The sequence below is a fragment of the Pseudophryne corroboree genome, chromosome 6 (genome assembly GCF_028390025.1).
Source record: "Pseudophryne corroboree isolate aPseCor3 chromosome 6, aPseCor3.hap2, whole genome shotgun sequence".
In the NCBI taxonomy this organism is placed as follows: domain Eukaryota; kingdom Metazoa; phylum Chordata; class Amphibia; order Anura; family Myobatrachidae; genus Pseudophryne; species Pseudophryne corroboree.
The window spans coordinates 805852286-805867765 of NC_086449.1; the positions used below are offsets into that span (position 1 = coordinate 805852286).

General features: G+C 48.1%; 1 protein-coding gene across 13 annotated transcripts in view; it reads left to right on the plus strand.

Annotated features, from left to right (window-relative positions):
- DGKI (diacylglycerol kinase iota) overlaps positions 1–15480 on the plus strand; it is a 439065-nt gene that overhangs the window by 229425 nt on the left and 194160 nt on the right. For all 13 annotated transcript variants that reach the window (XM_063928993.1, XM_063928994.1, XM_063928996.1 and 10 more), the window contains exons 9-11: positions 9625–9699; positions 10452–10547; positions 10645–10727. In XM_063928993.1, coding sequence (XP_063785063.1) covers positions 9625–9699; positions 10452–10547; positions 10645–10727 — 254 coding nt within the window. The remainder of the gene's footprint in view (positions 1–9624; positions 9700–10451; positions 10548–10644; positions 10728–15480) is intronic.

Consider the following 15480-nt stretch of genomic DNA (forward strand, 5'->3'; position numbering starts at 1 on the left):
TTATTTGGCGATATGATTACATATGTGAAAATGCTATAAGGGAAAACACTTGTATAAGGGGTTGTCCCTGTATAATTATAGCGTTTTTGGTGTGTGCTGGCAAACTCTCCCTCTGTCTCCCCAAAGGGCTAGTGGGGTCCTGTCCTCTATCAGAGCATTCCCTGTGTGTGTGCTGTGTGTCGGTACGTGTGTGTCGACATGTAGGAGGACGATGTTGGTGAGGAGGCGGAGCAAATTGCCTGTATTGGTGATGTCACTCTCTAGGGAGTCGACACCGGAATGGATGGCTTATTTAGGAATTACGTGATAATGTCAACACGATGCAAGGTCGGTTGACGACATGAGACGGCCGGCAAACAAATTAGTACCTGTCCAGGCGTCTCAGACACCGTCAGGGGCTTGTAAAAACGCCCATTTACCTCAGTTGGTCGACACAGACACAGACACGGACACTGACTTCAGTGTCGACGGTGAAGAAACAAACGTATTTTCCTTTAGGGCCACACGTTACATGTTAAGGGCAATGAAGGAGGTGTTACATATTTCTGATACTACAAGTACCACAAATAAGGGTATTATGTAGGGTGGGAATAATCTACTTGTAGTTTTTCCTGAATCAGATAAATTAAAGTGTGTGATGATACGTGGGTTTCCTCCGATAGAAAATTATTGGAGGTATACCCTTTCCCGCCAGAAGTGAGGGCGAGTTGGGAAACACACCTTAGGGTGGATAAGGCGCTCACACGCTTATAAAAACAAGTGGCGTTACCGTCTCCAGATACGGCCGCCCTCAAAGAGCCAGCTGATAGGAAGCTGAAAAATATCCTAAAAAGTATATACACACATACTGGTGTTATACTACGACCAGCAATCGCCTCAGCCTGGATGTGCAGCGCTGGGGGGGCTTGGTCGGATTTCCTGACTGAAAATATTGATACCCTTGACAGGAACAATATTTTATTGACTATACAGCATTTTAAGGATGCATTTCTATATATGCGAGATGCGCAGAGGGATATTTGCATTCTGGCATCAAGAGTAGATGTGATGTCCTTATCTGCCAGACGATGTTTATAGACACGACAGTGGTCAGGTGATGCAGATTCCAGACGGCACATGGAAGTATTGCCGTATAAAGGGGCGGTCCATCGGACCTGGTGGCCATGGCAACAGCTGGAAAATCCATTTTTGTTACCCCAAGTCACATCTCAGCAGAAAAGGACACAGTCTTTTCAGTCTCAGTCCTTTCGTACCCATAAAGGCAGGCGGGCAAAAGGCCAGTCATATCTGCCCAGGGTTAGAGGAAAGGGAAGAAGACTGCAGCAGGCAGCCCATTCCCAGGAACAGAAGTCCTCCACAGCTTCTGCCAAGTCCGCAGCATGACGCTGGGGCCATACAAGCGGACTCAGGTGCGGTGGGGGGTCATCTCAAGAGTTTCAGCACGCAGTGGGCTCACTCGCAAGTGGACTCCTGGATCCTACACGTAGTATCCCAGGTGTACATTGGAAATTCGAGACGTCTTCCCCTCACAAGTTCCTGAAGTCTGCTTTACCAACGTCTCCCTCCGACAGGGAGGCAGTATTGGAAAAAAATTCACAGGCTGTATTCCCAGCAGGTGATAATCAAAGTACCCCTCCTACAACAAGGGAAGGGGTATTATTCCACACTATATTGTGGTACTGAAGCCAAACGGCTCGGTGAGATCTAAAAGATTTGAACAATTACATACAAGGGTTCAAATCAAGATGGAGTCACTCAGAGCAGTGATAGCGAACCAGGACGATATGGTGTCACTGGATATCAGGGACGCTTACCTACATGTCCAAATTTTGCCCTTCTCACCAAGGGTATCTCAGGTTCGTGGTACAGAACTGTCACTATCAGTTCAGACGCTGCCGTTTGGATTGTCCACGGCACCCCGGGTCTTTACCATGGTAATGGCCGAAATGATGATTCTTCCTAAAAGAAATATGGACGCTTTCCTGATAAGGGCAAGGTCCAGAGAACAGTTGGCGGTCGGAGTAGCACTATCTCAAGTAGTTCTACGACAGCACGAGTGGATTCTAAATATTCCAAAATCGCAGCTTTTTCCGACGACACGTCTAATGTTCCTAGGAATGATTCTGGACACAGTCCAGAAAAGGATGTTTTCTCCCGGAGAAGAAGACCAGGGAGTTATCCGAGCTAGTCAGGAACCTCCTAAAACCAGGAAAAGTATCAGTGCATCATTGCACAAGGGTCCTGTGAAAAATGGTGGTTTCTTACAAAGCGATCCCATTCGGTAGATTTCACGCAAGAACCTTTCAGTGGAATCTGCTGGGAAAATGGTCCGGATCGCATCTTCAGATGCATCAGCGGATAACCCTGTCTCCAAGGACAAGGGTGTTTTCTTCTGCGGTGGCTGCAGAGTGCTCATCTATGAAAGGGCCGCAGATTCGACATTCAGGACTGGGTCCTGGTGACCACGGATGCCAGCCTGAGTGGCTGGGGAGCAGTCACACAAGGAAAAAATTTCCAGGGAGTGTGATCAAGTCTGGAGACTTCTCTCCACATAAATATACTGGAGCTAAGGGCAATTTACAAGGCTCTAAGCTTAGCAAGACCTCTGCTTCAAGGTCAGCCGGTATTGATCCAGTGGGACAACATTACGGCAGTCGCCCACGTAAACAGACAGGGCGGCACATGAAGCAGGAGGGAAATGGCAGAAACTGCAAGGATTCTTCGCTGGGCGAAAAATCATGTGATAACACTCTCAGCAGTGTTAATTCCGGGAGTGGAAAACTGGGAAGCAAACTTCCTCAGCAGGCATAACCTCCACCCGGGGAGAGTGGGGACTTCAGCGGGAAGTCTTCCACATGATTGTAAACCGTTGGGAAAAACCAAAGGTGGACATGATGGCGTCCCGCCTGAACAAAAAACTAGACAAATATTGCGCCAGGTCAAGGGACCCTCAGGCAATAGCGGTGGACGCTCTGGTAACACTGTGGGTGTACCAGTCAGGGTATGTGTTCCCTCCTATGCATCTCATACCAAAAGTACTGAGAATCATAAGAAGGAGATGAGTAAGAACGATACTCGTGGTTCCGGATGGGTCAAGAAGGACTTGGTACCCGGAACTTCAAGAGATGCTCACGGAAGAACCGTGGCCTCTACCTTTAAGAAAGGACCTGCTCCAGCAGGGGCCTTGTCTGTTCCAAGACTTACCGCGGCTGCGTTTGACGGCATGGCAGTTGAACGCCGGATCCTGAAAGGGCATTCCAGATGAAGTCATCCCTACCCTGGTCGAAGCCAGGAAGGATGTAACCGCAAAACATTTTCACCGCATTTGGCGAAAATATGTTGCGTGGTGTGAGGCCAAGAAGGTCCCTACAGAGGAATTCCAACTGGGTCGTTTCCTACATTTCCTGAAAACAGGACTGTCTATGGGCCTAAAATTAGGGTCCATTAAGGTTCAAATTTCGACCCTGTCAAATTTCTTCCAGAAAGAACTGGCTTCAGTGCCTGAAGTTCAGACGTTTGTAAAAGGGGTACTGCATATACAGCCTCCTTTTGTGCCCCCAGTGGCGCCTTTAGATCTCAATGTTGTTTTGAGTTTCCTAAAGTCACATTGGTTTGATCCACTCACCACTGTGGAATTAAAATATTTCACATGGAAGGTGAAGATTCTATTAGCCCTGGCTTCAGCCAGGCGTGTGTCAGAATGGGCGGCTTTATCATATAAAAGCCCTTACTTAATTTTTCATTCTGACAGGGCAGAATTGAGGACTCGTCCTCAATTTCTCCTTAAGGTGTTTTCTGTTTTTCACATGAACCAACCTATTGTGGTACCTGCGGCTACTAGGGACTTGGAGGACTCCAAGTTACTTGACGTTGTCAGGGCCCTGAAAATATATGTTTCCAGGACGACTGGAGTCAGAAAATCTGACTCGCTGTTTAGCCTGTATGCACCCAACAAGATGGGTGTTCCTGCTTCTAAGCAGACGATTGCTCGCTGGATTTGTAGTACAATTCAGCTTGCACATTCTGTGGCAGGCTTGCCACAGCCAAAATCAGTAAAAGCCCATTCCACAAGGAAGTGGGCTCATCTTGGGCGGCTGCCCGAGGGGTCTCGGCTTTACAACTTTGCCGAGCTGCTACTTGGTCAGGGGCACACCCTGACTGAGGAGGACCTGGAGTTCTCTCATTCGGTGCTGCAGAGTCATCCGCACTCTCCCGCCCGTTTGGGAGCTTTGGTATAATCCCCATGGTCCTGACGGAGTCCCCAGCATCCACTTAGGACGTTAGAGAAAATAAGAATTTACTTACCGATAATTCTATTTCTCGTAGTCCGTAGTGGATGCTGGGCGCCCATCCCAAGTGCGGATTGTCTGCAATACTTGTACATAGTTATTGTTACAAAAATCGGGTTATTCTTGTTGTGAGCCATCTTTTCAGAGGCTCCTTCGTTGTTATCATACTGTTAACTGGGTTCAGATCACAGGTTGTACGGTGTGATTGGTGTGGCTGGTATGAGTCTTACCCGGGATTCAATATCCTTCCTTATTATGCACGCTCGTCCGGGCACAGTATCCTAACTGAGGCTTGGAGGAGGGTCATAGGGGGAGGAGCCAGTGCACACCACCTGATCCTAAAGCTTTTATTATTGTGCCCTGTCTCCTGCGGAGCCGCTAAACCCCATGGTCCTGACGGAGTCCCCAGCATCCACTACGGACTACGAGAAATAGAATTATCGGTAAGTAAATTCTTATTATATAAGGTTATCCCTGTATATATATAGCGCTCTGGTGTGTGCTGGCAAACTCTCCCTCTGTCTCCCCAAAGGGCTAGTGGGGTCCTGTCCTCTATCAGAGCATTCCCTGTGTGTGTGCTGTATGTCGGTACGTTTGTGTCGACATGTATGAGGAGAAAAATGAGGTGGAGACGGAGCAGATTGCCTGTAATAGTGATGTCACCCCCTAGGGGGTCGACACCTGAGTGGATGAACTGTTGGAAGGAATTACGTGACAGTGTCAGCTCTGTATAAAAGACAGTGGTTGACATGAGACAGCCGGCTACTCAGCTTGTGCCTGTCCAGACGTCTCATAGGCCGTCAGGGGCTCTAAAGCGCCCGTTACCTCAGATGGCAGATATAGACGCCGACACGGATACTGACTCCAGTGTCGACGGTGAAGAGACAAATGTGACTTCCAGTAGGGCCACACGTTACATGATTGAGGCAATGAAAAATGTTTTACACATTTCTGATAATACGAGTACCACCAAAAAGGGGTATTATGTTCGGTGAGGAAAAACTACCTGTAGTTTTCCTGAATCTGAAGAAATTAAATGAGGTGTGTGATGATGCGTGGTTTTCCCCCGATAACAACTGATAATTTCTAAAATGTTATTGGCATCATATCCTTTCCCGCCAGAGGTTAGGGTGCGTTGGGAAACACCCCCTAGGGGGGATAAAGCGCTCACACGCTTGTAAGGGCTCTACCCTCTCCTGAGATGGCCGCCCTTAAGGATCCTGCTGATAGAAAGCAGGAGGGTATCCTAAAATGTATTTACACACATACTGGTGTTATACTGCGACCAGCAATCGCCTCAGCCTGGATGTGCAGTGCTGGGTTGGCGTGGTCGGATTCCCTGACTGAAAATATTGATACCCTAGATAGGGACAGTATATTTTTGCCTATAGAGCATTTAAAAGATGCATTTCTATATATGCGTGATGCACAGCGGAATATTTGCCGACTGGCATCAAGTATAAGTGCGTTGTCCATTTCTACCAGTAGAGGGTTATGGACACGTCAGTGGTCAGGTGATGCGTATTCCAAACGGCATTTGGAAGTATTGCCTTATTAGGGGAGGAGTTATTTGGGGTCGGTCTTTCAGACCTGGTGGCCACGGCAACAGCTGGGAAATCCACGTTTGTACCCCAGGTCGCCTCTCAACATGAGAAGACGCCGTATTATCAGGCGCAGTCTTTTCGTGGACAAGCGGGCAAAAGGTTCCTCATTTCTGCCCCGTGACAGAGGGAGAGGAAAAAGGCTGCAGAAATCATCCAGTTCCCAGGAACAGAAACCCTCTCCCGCCTCTGCCAAGCCCTCAGTATGACGCTGGGGCTTTACAAGCAGAATCAGGCACGGTGGGGGGCCCGTCTCAATGAATTTTAGCGCACAGTGGGCTCACTCGCAAGTAGACCCCTGGATCCTTCAGGTGATATCTCAGGGGTACAAATTAGAATTCGAGACGTCTCCTCCTCGCCGTTTCCTAAAGTCGGCTTTACCGATGTCTCCTTCTGACAGGGAGACAGTTTTGGAAGCCATTCACAAGCTGTATTCCCAGCAGGTGATAATCAAGGTACCCCTCCTGCAACAGGGAACGGGGTATTATTCCACACTGTTGTGGTACCGAAGCCAGACGGCTCGGTGAGACCGATTCTATATCTAAAATCTTTGAACACTTACATACAGAGGTTCAAATTCAAGATTGAGTCACTCAGAGCAGTGATTGCGAACCTGGAAGAAGGGGACTACATGATGTCTCGGGACATCAAGGATGCTTACCTTCATGTCAAAATTTACCCTTCTCACCAAGGGTACCTCAGGTTTATGGTACAGAACTGTCACTATCAGTTCAGACGCTGCCGTATGGATGGTCCACGGCACCCCGGGTCTTTACCAAGGTAATGGCCGAAATGATGATATTTCTTCGAAGGAAGGGAATTTTAGTTATCCCTTACTTGGACGATTCCCTGATAAGGGTAAGATCCAGGGAACAGTTGGAGGTCGGTGTAGCACTATCTCAGGTAGTGTTGCGGCAGCACGATTGGATTCTCAATATTCCAAAATCGCAGCTGGTTCCGACGACTTGTCTTCTGTTCCTAGGGATGATCCTGGACACAGTCCAGAAAAAGGTGTTTCTCCCGGAGGAGAAAGCCAGGGAGTTATCCGAGCTAGTCAGGAACCTCCTAAAACCGAGCCAAGTCTCAGTGCATCAATGCACAAGGGTTCTGGGTAAAATGGTGGCTTCCTACGAAGCAATCCCATTCGGCAGATTCCACACAAGAACTTTCCAGTGGGACCTGCTGGACAAATGGTCCGGGTCGCATCTTCAGATGCATCAGCGGATAACCCTGTCACCAAGGACAAGGGTGTCCCTCCTGTGGTGGTTGCAGAGTGCTCATCTTCTAGAGGGCCGCAGATTCGGCATTCAGGACTGGGTCCTGGTGACCACGGATGCCAGCCTGCGAGGCTGGGGAGCAGTCACACAGGGAAGGAATATCCAGGGCTTATGGTCAAGCCTGGAGACATCACTTCACATAAATATCCTGAAGCTAAGGGCCATTTACAATGCTCTAAGCTTAGCAAGACCTCTGCTTCAAGGTCAGCCGGTGTTGATCCAGTCGGACAACATCACGGCAGTCACCCACGTAAACAGACAGGGTGGCACAAGAAGCAGGAGGCAATGGCAGAAGCTGCAAGGATTCTTCGCTGGGCGGAAAATCATGTGATAGCACTGTCAGCAGTATTCATTCCGGGAGTGGACAACTGGGAAGCAGACTTCCTCAGCACGACCTCCACCCGGGAGAGTGGGGACTTCACCCAGAAGTCTTCCACATGATTATAAACCGTTGGGAAAAACTCGACAGGTATTGCGCCAGGTCAAGGGACCCTCAGGCAATAGCTGTGGACGCTCTGGTAACACCGTGGGTGTACCAGTCAGTGTATGTGTTCCCTCCTCTGCCTCTCATACCCAAGGTACTGAGATTGATAAGATGAAGAGGAGTAAGCACTGTATTCGTGGCTCCGGATTGGCCAAGAAGGACTTGGTAACCGGAACTTTAAGAGATGCTCACGGAGGATCCGTGGCCTCTACCTCTAAGAAGGGACCTGCTCCAGCAAGGACCCTGTCTGTTCCAAGACTTACCGCGGCTGCGTTTGACGGCATGGCGGTTGAACGCCGGATCCTGAAGGAAAAAAGGCATTCCGGATGAAGTCATCCCTATCCTGATCAAAGCCAGGAAGGATGTAACCGCAAAACATTATCACGCATTGGGCGAAAATATGTTGCGTGGTGCGAGGCCAGTAAGGCCCGACGGAGGAAAGTCAACTGGGTCGATTCCTACATTTCCTGCAAACAGGAGTGTCTATGGGCCTGAAATTGGGGTCCATTAAGGTTCAAATTTTGGCCCTGTCAATTTTCTTCCAAAAAGAACTAGCTTCAGTCCCTGAAGTTCAGACGTTTGTAAAAGGGGTACTGCATATACAGCCTCCTTTTGTGCCTCCAGTGGCACTTTGGGATCTCAATGTAGTTTTGGGTTCCAAAAGTCACATTGGTTTGAACCACTTAAATCTGTGGAGTTAAAATATCTCACATGGAAAGTGGTCATGCTGTTGGCCCTGGCCTGGGCCAGGCGCGTGTCAGAATTGGCGGCTTTATCCTGTAAAAGCCCTTATCTGATTTTCCATTCGGACAGGGCGGAATTGAGGACTCGTCCTCAGTTTCTCCCTAAAGTGGTTTCAGCGTTTCACCTGAACCAACCTATTGTGGTGCCTGCGGCTACTAGGGACTTGGAGGACTCCAAGTTGCTAGACGTTGTCAGGGCCCTGAATGCACCCAACAAGCTGGGTGCTCCTGCTTCTAAGCAGACTATTGCTCGTTGGATTTGTAGTACAATTCAGCTTGCACATTCTGTGGCAGGCCTGCCACAGCCAAAAATCTGTAAATGCCCACTCCACAAGGAAGGTGGGCTCATCTTGGGCGGCTGCCCGAGGGGTCTCGGCTTTACAACTTTGCCGAGCAGCTACTTGGTCAGGAGCAAATACGTTTGTAAAAGTCTACAAAATTGATACCCTGGCTGAGGAGGACCTGGAGTTCTCTCATTTGGTGCTGCAGAGTCATCCGCACTCTCCCGCCCGTTTGGGAGCTTTGGTATAATCCCCATGGTCCTTACGGAGTCCCCAGCATCCACTTAGGACGTTAGAGAAAATAAGAATTTACTTACCGATAATTCTATTTCTCGTAGTCCGTAGTGGATGCTGGGCGCCCATCCCAAGTGCGGATTGTCTGCAATACTGGTACATAGTTATTGTTACCAAAAAAATATCGGGTTATTGCTGTAGTGAGCCATCTTTTCTAGAGGCTCCTCTGTTATCATGCTGTTAACTGGGTTTAGATCACAGGTTGTACAGTGTGATTGGTGTGGCTGGTATGAGTCTTACTCGGGATTCAAAATCCTTCCTTATTGTGTACGCTCGTCCGGGCACAGTATCCTAACTGAGGCTTGGAGGAGGGTCATAGGGGTAGGAGCCAGTGCACACCAGATAGTCCTAAAGCTTTCTTTAGATGTGCCCAGTCTCCTGCGGAGCCGCTATTCCCATGGTCCTTACGGAGTCCCCAGCATCCACTACGGACTACGAGAAATAGAATTATCGGTAAGTAAATTCTTATTTTTTTTATAGTCACGGAACATAGTGAAAGTGGTAAGATAAAGGTGGACTGATTTATGAAAAGTGGTGCAAACAAGTAGCCTTGCTGTTGCTCCAGTTTTCATAAATGCCTGTCCTGGATTACCTGAGGAATATCAGCCTCTGGAAGGACCAGTTCGTTCACCTGTTTCGTTTTTACATTATGCAGGTCAACGCAAAAAATTCCAGTAGACGGAAGAAGAGGACGTCGTTCAAGCGGAAAGCCAGCAAAAAAGGCTTTGAGGTAAAGGCTGGAATTCAAGCAGGCCACTGGGCAAACTTGGCTGCTGCCTATGGCCCATATTTGCAAGGGGAGCCAGGAATGGGAAATTCCTAAGAGTATTCTACCTGGTTTAATAATCATAGATGCCTAACAGCATTCACTGGGAATTTGTAATGTCGGTGATCTTATTTTAATATCATCTCATATGTGCGCAGTGCCTTTTGGGGGTCCTGGTAGTTATATTTTGTTGTTCTGGTATTAATGCTATGTCTAGGACACAATAAAGTATCCAGTATGTTCTACACTTGAAATCTGTCCCATATTCTGAGGTGGGAGCAAAGTAATAAAGAGCTAATTATGCTGTAGTGCAAAGAGGCAATACATTTATTATGTTTGCATGCAGGGTAAATACTGTCTGCTTTTGCATGTAGCCCATAAATGCTGGGGAGCTTTATTTTGCACTGCAACTGGACATGCCCCTCCAGAGCTGGTCCTAGGCATAGGCATTAAATAGGCAAATGCCTAGGGGCATCTCAAGTCTTAGGCCTATGGCAGATTGGCTGACCGGGAAGTTCCCGCTCAGCCAGCCCATTGTTCCCACTCCAGCTGGTCTGCATGGGTCAATGATTTGGTTCATTCTGGAGAACTGTCATAAGTTCCCACTGGATTTAGCAGCCGACTCTGAAGCCGTCTCTTCCCTGTTACTTGTGCCCTCACCCATCTATCCTTATTCACTGGTGAAAATAACAGTGCCGCTTTTCCTGCCCCCACAGGACATTAAAGGCCGTGCCTTTGTGATAAAACCCATCTCTTCCCCCCTCATGAAACCTTTGCTGGTCTTTGTGAACCCCAAAAGTGGAGGAAACCAGGTAAGAGGCAAGAGATGTTCTGATTATTAGGGTGTATGGCTGGTGTCCTCTACACCCCTGAATCCCGGTGTCTAACCACAATTTTGTCTTCCTGTAGGGCACAAAAGTGCTGCAGATGTTCATGTGGTTCTTGAACCCCCGGCAGGTCTTTGATCTCTCTCAGGAAGGGCCGCGGGAGGCGTAAGTGACATCACGGCCCATTTCCTTGCTGTTATTGGTAGTGTAAACATACGTATGTGACGATCCACTAAAACCTATAAAATAGCAAATAATAACATTCAGAAATACATAGGTACAAAGAGTCCGATTATCGGAAGTGAAGATGTCTGAGAGAAAGTTTTGATCGCCAGGGAAGACATTTTTCTACACACAGCAGACTTCCTGTCAGTAATCCCGCTGAAGGACGCTGTAGTTTGTCACAAGGATCACTTGTTTTCCAGTCAGTACTATGGTCTGGCCAAGCCCTGATTGAGGGGAATGTAGCAGGAGGGGTGTGGTATATTTTGTCGACTTTCATCATGTTGACATGAGAATGCCAATGTGGTTGTAATGTTGACATGGAGCATGTTGATATTGGCCGTATCAACGTTCATCAGGTCAACATTGCTGTAACATAGACATGGTTAGAATATTGCCAAAACATCGCTGCTGGTCTAGTAGTGGCTTACCTGGTCTGGTGGCTCCAGCGTTGTTCGGCGGTGACGTCATGATGACTTCAGAAAGATACTGCGGCACTTCCTGCAGTCAGGATCGCTATCCCTAACCCTCCTCATAGTGTCTAACCCTAACCTTCCTTCCCATAGCCTAACCGCTTAGTCCCTAATCCTAACCCTCCCTCCCATAGCCTAGCTCTAACCCTACCCTTATTGCTTAAACTAACCTTCCTCCAGTGCCTTACCCTTTCCTCCCCTCCCGTAGCCTAACCCCACCTTCCAGTGGCCTAGCCCTAACATTAGTGCCTAAACCTAACCCTCCCCTCCAATAGCTTAACCATCACCCTTCCTCTAGTGCAGGGGTGGGGAGCCCTGCTACAGTTCTTCTATTTGGTCATGCTAAAACTGTTGCAGGGCATGCTGGGATGTGTAATTCAGCAACAGCTGTAGGGCCACAGGTTCCCCACCCCTGCTGTGGTGGTTAACCCTAACCTCCCACTAGTGCAGGGATGGGGAACCTTCGGCCCTCCAGCTGTTGTTGAACTACACATCCCAGCATGCCCTGCAACAGTTTTAGCATGGCCAAATAGCAAAACTGTAGCAAGGCATGCTGGTATATGTAGTTCAACAACAGCTTGAGGGCCGAAGGTTCCCCATCCCTGCACTAGTGTCTTATCCGAACGGAATCTTCCTCGGCCTGAACCTAACCCTCCGCTCCCGCCACCTAACCCTAACCCCACGATCCCTGCAGAATGGTGACATTTTACATATTGACATTGTGAACATGTCCACAGTCTGCAGATGCCGACATGGCCAGTGGCGACATTTCAGCAATGTTGACATAATAACTGTCGACATAGTAGTGTCAACATTGGAAATCTTGACATTATTATTATTATTATTATTACATCCCGGCAGGAGACCTGGGTGAGACCTGACTGTGATTGTATTTTCATTTGAAATCAAATGATGGTGATAAAGGGGGTGAGTCGGCGGAGAGCCCCTGTCACTGTCACCTCTGCTGAGGTATGATTGCAGCTGGCTCCCCAGTCCGGCTTTACCTTAATTCGGTGTCACACTGACATGATGACACGCTGGATTACTCATCCTGTAGTGTTGCTGTACATCAGTCATGTGACCGCCCACGCTGCAGCTTCATGTTGGCTCCCTCGTCTGAGACGATGTTGATGGAAGTTTGGAGTTATTCATCCTTTGTAAAAACATGAATCGATGTCCCACATATAAGGGCAGATGTTCCAAGCCTTGGAGAGAGAAAAAGTGGAGAAAGATAAAGTACCAGCCAATCAGCTCCTAACTGTCATATTTCAAACACAGCCTGTGGCTAGGAGCTGATTGGTTGTTACTTTAACTCTCTCAACTTTATCAGTTAAGGATTAGAATGGGCGTACAGGAGGTCATACTCATTAGAGGCATCTACAACCCTGGGCCCAGGTGCATCATCCCTCATGAGCGTCCTGCCAGCAAATAATTACATATAGCATATAGGCATCTCTGCTGATGGAATCCTCGCCCATTGTAGCATATAGGCATCTCTGCTGATGGAATCCTCGCCCATTGTAGCATATAGGCATCTCTGCTGATGGAATCCTCGCCCATTGTGGCATATAGGCATCTCTGCTGATGGAATCCTCGACCATTGTAGCATATAGGCATTTCTGCTTATGGAATCCTCGCCCATTGTAGCATATAGGCATCTCTGCTGATGGAATCCTCGCACATTGTAGCATATAGGCATCTCTGCTGATGGAATCCTTGCCCTTTGTAGCATATAGGCATCTCTGTTGATGGAATCCTCGCCCATTGTAGCATATAGGCATCTCTGCTGGTGGAATCCTCGACCATTGTAGCATATAGGCACCTCTGCTGATGGAATCCTCGCCCATTGTAGCATATAGGCATCTCTACAGATGGAATCCTCGCCCATTGTGGCATATAGGCATCTCTGCTGATGGAATCCTTGCCCATTGTAGCATATAGGCATCTCTGCTGATGGAATCCTCGCACATTGTAGCATATAGGCATCTCTGCTGATGGAATCCTCGCCCTTTGTAGCATATAGGCATCTCTGTTGATGGAATCCTCGCCCATTGTAGCATATAGGCATCTCTGCTGGTGGAATCCTCGACCATTGTAGCATATAGGCATCTCTGCTGATGGAATCCTTGCCCATTGTAGCATATAGGCATCTCTGCTGATGGAATCCTCGCCCATTGTGGCATATAGGCATCTCTGCTGATGGAATCTTTGCCCATTGTAGCATATAGTCATCTCTGTTGATGGAATCCTCGCCCATTGTAGCATATAGGCATCTCTGATGGGGGAATCCTCGACCATTGTAGCATATAGGCATCTCTGCTGATGGAATCCTCGCCCATTGTAGCATATAGGCATCTCTGCTGATGGAATCCTCGCCCATTGTGGCATATAGGCATCTCTGCTGATGGAATCCTCGCCCATTGTAGCATATAGGCATCTCTGCTGATGGAAACCTTGCCCATTGTAGCATATAGGCATCTCTGCTGATGGAATCCTCGCCCATTGTAGCATATAGGCATCTCTGCTGATGGAATCCTCGCCCACTGTAGCATATAGGCATCTCTGCTGGGGGAATCCTCGACCATTGTAGCATATAGGCATTTCTGCTTATGGAATCCTCGCCCATTGTAGCATATAGGCATCTCTGCTGATGGAATCCTTGCCCATTGTAGCATATAGGCATCTCTGCTGATGGAATCCTCGCACATTGTAGCATATAGGCATCTCTGCTGATGGAATCCTTGCCCTTTGTAGCATATAGGCATCTCTGTTGATGGAATCCTCGCCCATTGTAGCATATAGGCATCTCTGCTGGTGGAATCCTCGACCATTGTAGCATATAGGCACCTCTGCTGATGGAATCCTCGCCCATTGTAGCATATAGGCATCTCTACAGATGGAATCCTCGCCCATTGTGGCATATAGGCATCTCTGCTGATGGAATCCTTGCCCATTGTAGCATATAGGCATCTCTGCTGATGGAATCCTCGCACATTGTAGCATATAGGCATCTCTGCTGATGGAATCCTCGCCCTTTGTAGCATATAGGCATCTCTGTTGATGGAATCCTCGCCCATTGTAGCATATAGGCATCTCTGCTGGTGGAATCCTCGACCATTGTAGCATATAGGCATCTCTGCTGATGGAATCCTTGCCCATTGTAGCATATAGGCATCTCTGCTGATGGAATCCTCGCCCATTGTGGCATATAGGCATCTCTGCTGATGGAATCTTTGCCCATTGTAGCATATAGTCATCTCTGTTGATGGAATCCTCGCCCATTGTAGCATATAGGCATCTCTGCTGGGGGAATCCTCGACCATTGTAGCATATAGGCATCTCTGCTGATGGAATCCTCACCCATTGTAGCATATAGGCATCTCTGCTGATGGAATCCTCGCCCATTGTGGCATATAGGCATCTCTGCTGATGGAATCCTCGCCCATTGTAGCATATAGGCATCTCTGCTGATGGAAACCTTGCCCATTGTAGCATATAGGCATCTCTGCTGATGGAATCCTCGCCCATTGTAGCATATAGGCATCTCTGCTGATGGAATCCTCGCCCATTGTAGCATATAGGCATCTCTGCTGATGGAATCCTCGCCCACTGTAGCATATAGGCATCTCTGCTGGTGGAATCCTCCCCCATTGTAGCATATAAGCATCTCTGTTGATGGAATCCTCGCCCATTGTAGCATATAGGCATCTCTGCTGATGGAATCCTCGCCCATTGTAGCATATAGGCATCTCTGCTGATGGAATCCTCACCCATTGTAGCATATAGGCATCTCTGCTGATGGAATCCTCGCCCATTGTAGCATATAGGCATCTCTGCTGATGGAATCCTCGCCCATTGTTGGTCTATAACATAATCTAGGAAGAAGCATACATTGCTTCCTATGGAAAAGTCTTTATCATGGGTCATCATGGGTACCTGCCCCGTCCTGGTATGCCGTCACAATGCTGACATTAACAGTGTCAACAGCAGTAGGTTGATGATGATGTAGACATGGTTATAATGTCAGCATCATTAATGGACAGCTGCAAAATGTCGACATTGACACAATGTGGCTTCAGAAATGTCAATGTCATAATGTCAACATTTCCATTAAGCTTAGGGTTACTGCCAGGGTAAAGGTTAGCATAAGGCTTGGTTAGGGATAGGGATGCTGCTAGGGATAGGGTTGGTGCTAAGGTTAGGGATAGGGATGGTGCTGGGGT